The sequence below is a fragment of the Cebus imitator genome, unplaced genomic scaffold, assembly GCF_001604975.1.
Source record: "Cebus imitator isolate Cc_AM_T3 unplaced genomic scaffold, Cebus_imitator-1.0 Scaffold77, whole genome shotgun sequence".
In the NCBI taxonomy this organism is placed as follows: Eukaryota; Metazoa; Chordata; class Mammalia; order Primates; family Cebidae; genus Cebus; species Cebus imitator.
The window spans coordinates 1,816,854-1,820,897 of NW_016107392.1; the positions used below are offsets into that span (position 1 = coordinate 1,816,854).

Sequence of the window (4,044 nt, forward strand, 5' to 3'; positions counted from 1 at the left end):
AATGACAGATGTTAAGTAACTTGCTCAAGATCTCACAACTAACAAAAAGGCTCAAACACAAATCTTGTGTTTGAACAGGTGGTCCATACTGCCTCCCTTAATTCATAAGGGCTTCTGAGGTTTAAGGCAAATTGCATTAAAGGCACTCAATAGTCATTGTGACCATGATAGCACTGCAAATAGTCACCAGGCTAAGATGGGAATAATAAATCACTGAACACGACTTTCCAAATTTTTAAAACTTGGTTTCAGCTTATTTAGCATATTAATATGTGTGCAATACTATGAAAAGCCAAAATAGAATAAAAACACGAAATTAGAATGTAAATGGAAGAAATAATGAACCTGTTCCACACGTCTTACAAGCCAAAAAGGGATAACTAGTTCATGTCAACCCCTTCTATGGTTTGTTAATGGCATACTGAAGACCGATTAACAATGGTGCTAATGAACCCCATAGCCAAAGAGCTATGTCTTAATTACAATAACAAAGTATATACTCGTGGTTCATTTGTGAGTTCCTCTGGGGGGAAGCTGGTGGAAACCATACAAACATCTCAATGTTGCAAAAACACTGCTAGAGTTTTATTACAGTCACTGTTAAAGATAGCAAAGTAAATAAACAAAAGACAAAAGAAGTAATAACAGAGTAATTAATTGCTTTCTATGGTCAACTTTAAGCAAAACTAACGGCAACTATCTCATGTATAAATAAGCAAGTAGGAAAAGAGGAAAGACAAAAAGAGGGATGAGATGGGGGAGAAAAAAAAACAGGCCAAATGTTGAAAGTGAACAGAAGGACATTACAAAGGAAGGGGAACCCAAGTGGTTAATAGAAGAATCAGAGTAACAGAAGACGCTGCAGGTTGGAGAGGGGAGAAGAAGAAGAAGCAAGGCAAATGAGGAAAGTAGTTTCTGAAAGGGAACAGGCATAGCAGAGAAATATATCTGGCCTCAAGGAGAAAAGGTGATTATGAATAGATGCAAAGAGGGGAAACCAGAAGAATATTACAGAATGAGGGTAATAAAAATATCCTAGGCTGGGCACAGTGGCTCGTACCTGTAACACCAGCACTTTGGGAGGCGGAGATGGGCAGATGGCTTGACCCCAGGAGATCAAGACCAGCCTAGGCAGCATGGCGAGCCCCACCCCCCAACCCCCCATCTCTACAAAAAACACAAGAATAAGCCAGGCGCTGTGGTGTACACCTGTAGTCCCAGCTACTCAGGAGGCTGAGGCAGGAAGATTGCTTGAGCCTGGGAGGTCAAGACTGCAGTGAGCCATGACAGCACCACTGTATTCCAGTCTGGGTAACAGAGTAAGACCCTGTGAAAGGAAGAAGGGGAGGGGAGGGGAAGGGAGAGGAGGAGAGGGGAAGGAAGGAAGGAAGGAAGGAAGGAAGGAAGGAAGGAAGGAAGGAAGGAAGGAAGGAAAGGGAGGGGAAGGGAGGGAGGGAAAGAAAAGAAAAAAGAAAGGAAGGAAGGAAAAGAAAGAAATGAAAGAGAAGGGAACAGAAGGGAAAGGAAAGAAAGAAGAAAGAAAGAAATTCTACACTTTTATATTACATTTACTTCTTAATTTGATGCAATTTATACTGCCAAGGAAAAAGAAAGGGGAGAGAAAACCTAAAGGAAACTTTGAAATTAAGAAAAAATATTGAATCTGAGTTTCCTGGCAGCCAAGACAAAGAGAAAAACCTAAGCGTATTGAAAGAAAGCAAATTAAATTACACTTTTGAAAGAAAGCAATTTATTAGACAACAAGAGAAAAAACTGATGTGATGAGAAGTGGAAAAGACAGGAAGACTGCAATGGACTAAGAAAGGAAAAGGACGATAATACGCGTAAGAAAGAGGTGGAATTGTGTGGTGGTCTGAAGAGGTATTGCAGGAAGGAGGGAATCAAGTCCTGTGAAAGGTGAAGCCACCACCCCAGTCAGTACAGGTGGGATGATGGGAACATCATCCTAAAATACTCCCACAGTGAGCTGGCTGTTTGAACATTTTAGGGCTCCCTTCTGGTATATGTGCATGTTGCTTGTATAAGACATATGCCCCTGACAGAAGTAATGTATTCAACTTTTAAGTCACTTAGTCTTTGAGGAAGCACTTTCAAAAGAGTTTGTTTTTTTTTTCTTCCCGTGGAAGGAGGCTGACGGGACTAGATCTGGGGGAGAATGTGGAAGTATTTTATAGCCATGGGCAACAGGTGCTGGAATGCCAGAGATGAACTCTGCCCATTTATAATACTGTCAAAGTATAAATTTTAAAAAGCTAAAGCCATAATTCCCAGACAATTATCTACTCTTTCAAAGTGACGCTGTGTTAACTTGACTCATAAGAAATCAAATGTGTCAATTAAAAAGAAAGGAGATATTTAGAGATATTTCAGGCAGGGGGTGAGAAAACGGGATAACAAACAAGGGAAGAAAAGAGAGGGAATAGGCGTTCCTGGAGGCGAGAGAGCCTGAGAAGGTGTGGGAAGCTTCGGGCTGGTGGGGGTGCATCGGGAGCTGCAGCTCAAGTAGCAGGGCCTGACGGCTGGACGAGACAGCCAGGGAGTGAGGGGTAGAGGGGGAAGGCACACCTCCAAATTCAGCATTTCGGACTCTGAGGACTCCTCGGATCCCGCCTCGCCCTCGCCCAGGTCCTCGTCTCCGTCCGCGTCCAGCTCCTGATAGCGGTGCATGAGCTGCTGGAGCAGGTAGGCGGAGGCTGTGTTGGGCGTGCCTTTCGTCTTGTGCCCCATGGGAAAAGAAGACCGACAAGGCTGACGCTCCTCTTCTGCGAGAAACTGTAACGACTGGGCTCCAGTTCGGAATCTGCCCAAGCCTCTCAGGAGAGAGGCAGCTCTGGTCCTCAGGAGAGCCCTCTCGGAGGCCGCCATCTTGTTTAGTGGGGTTGCCTAGGAGACTGACGCTCGGCAAGAGGAGCCGCAGGGGATTCTGGGGCCTGTAGTGTCCTCCGCGCTTGCTCGCCTTCTGCAGGCGGGGACAGGGGGTGCTCCACTCGACTTTCCTTTTTCTCAAACTCTTCTGTTGTTCTTCTCCCTTTGATCCGTTCTATTAGCTTGTCTTTCTTGTTTTCACATCTTTTCGCTACACCCCCTTTCTTGGTTTCCGGCTGTTTCCTCCCTACCCTGAGACGCCTCTTAGAGCTTTATCATCCCACGCTAGGATCGCAGGTACGCCTCTGTTCCCGCTTCATTCGCAAAGGGCTCTTTCCGAAGAGTCGTACTTTGGAAGTGTCTAATGTCTCTAAAGCTGTCTGTAGGAAAGCTAGTACTACTGAAATTTATGCAGAGCGCGACGCTAGTAGATGAGGGTGCATACAAGTGAAATGGAAGGCATTGTTTCTGTCCTTATGATTTAATTGCAGATAATAAAGAGAAACTACAAGACAACGCCTGAGAGCTGATTTGCAATTAATTTACATTCCCCACCCCCACCCCCCCAATGATAAGCCTTGTCCTTGGGGAGAAAAACTGGCAGTGGTCTAACCATCCAAACAGAAAGAGAAAAAATTGCTGTCAAATTGACACTGTATCTGAAGGCATCTGAAAAGCTATTAGCATCCCATAAATAATTATATTAGTCAAGTGACCTGCATTGGCAATTATTTTAATCTTGTTGCATAGGCTGTCTTTGCAGTTAAAAAAAGAAAATACTCTTGCAAGATAACAAACCGTGATTTTATGCTAGTGTGATTTTATGTGACCCAAATCCCATAGCCTTAAGCTCCACAAAGTCGACACTCTATAGAAAAGCAAAATGAAAATTATAGTAACTATTATTGCCATAGTGATGACAATAGAGATCCTTGCAGGGAAGTAGCCCTCATCCTCCTGGCCTTACAGGGCCTTTCTGCACGCTTCAATGACAGCAGTTGCAAATACAAAATGATCCTGTCAATTGCTGTCAGGGGAGAAGGAGAAAAAATCCTTATGGACACCATCCATTGACTATTATCTTTCTCAGTGCTTGAGGGACCGTTAAAACTGACATCAAGCTTCCAGAATTACCTTCCTTCATTATCTTGCTAGTCA

General features: G+C 43.9%; 1 protein-coding gene across 1 annotated transcript in view; it reads right to left on the reverse strand.

Annotated features, from left to right (window-relative positions):
- Positions 1–2,897, reverse strand: part of LRGUK (leucine rich repeats and guanylate kinase domain containing) — a 123,961-nt gene extending 121,064 nt beyond the window's left edge. The window contains exon 1 of the mRNA XM_017532523.2: positions 2,587–2,897. Within this exon, the coding sequence (XP_017388012.1) occupies positions 2,587–2,886 (300 nt within the window). The 5' untranslated portion in view covers positions 2,887–2,897. The remainder of the gene's footprint in view (positions 1–2,586) is intronic.
- Positions 2,898–4,044: the final 1,147 nt, after the last annotated feature.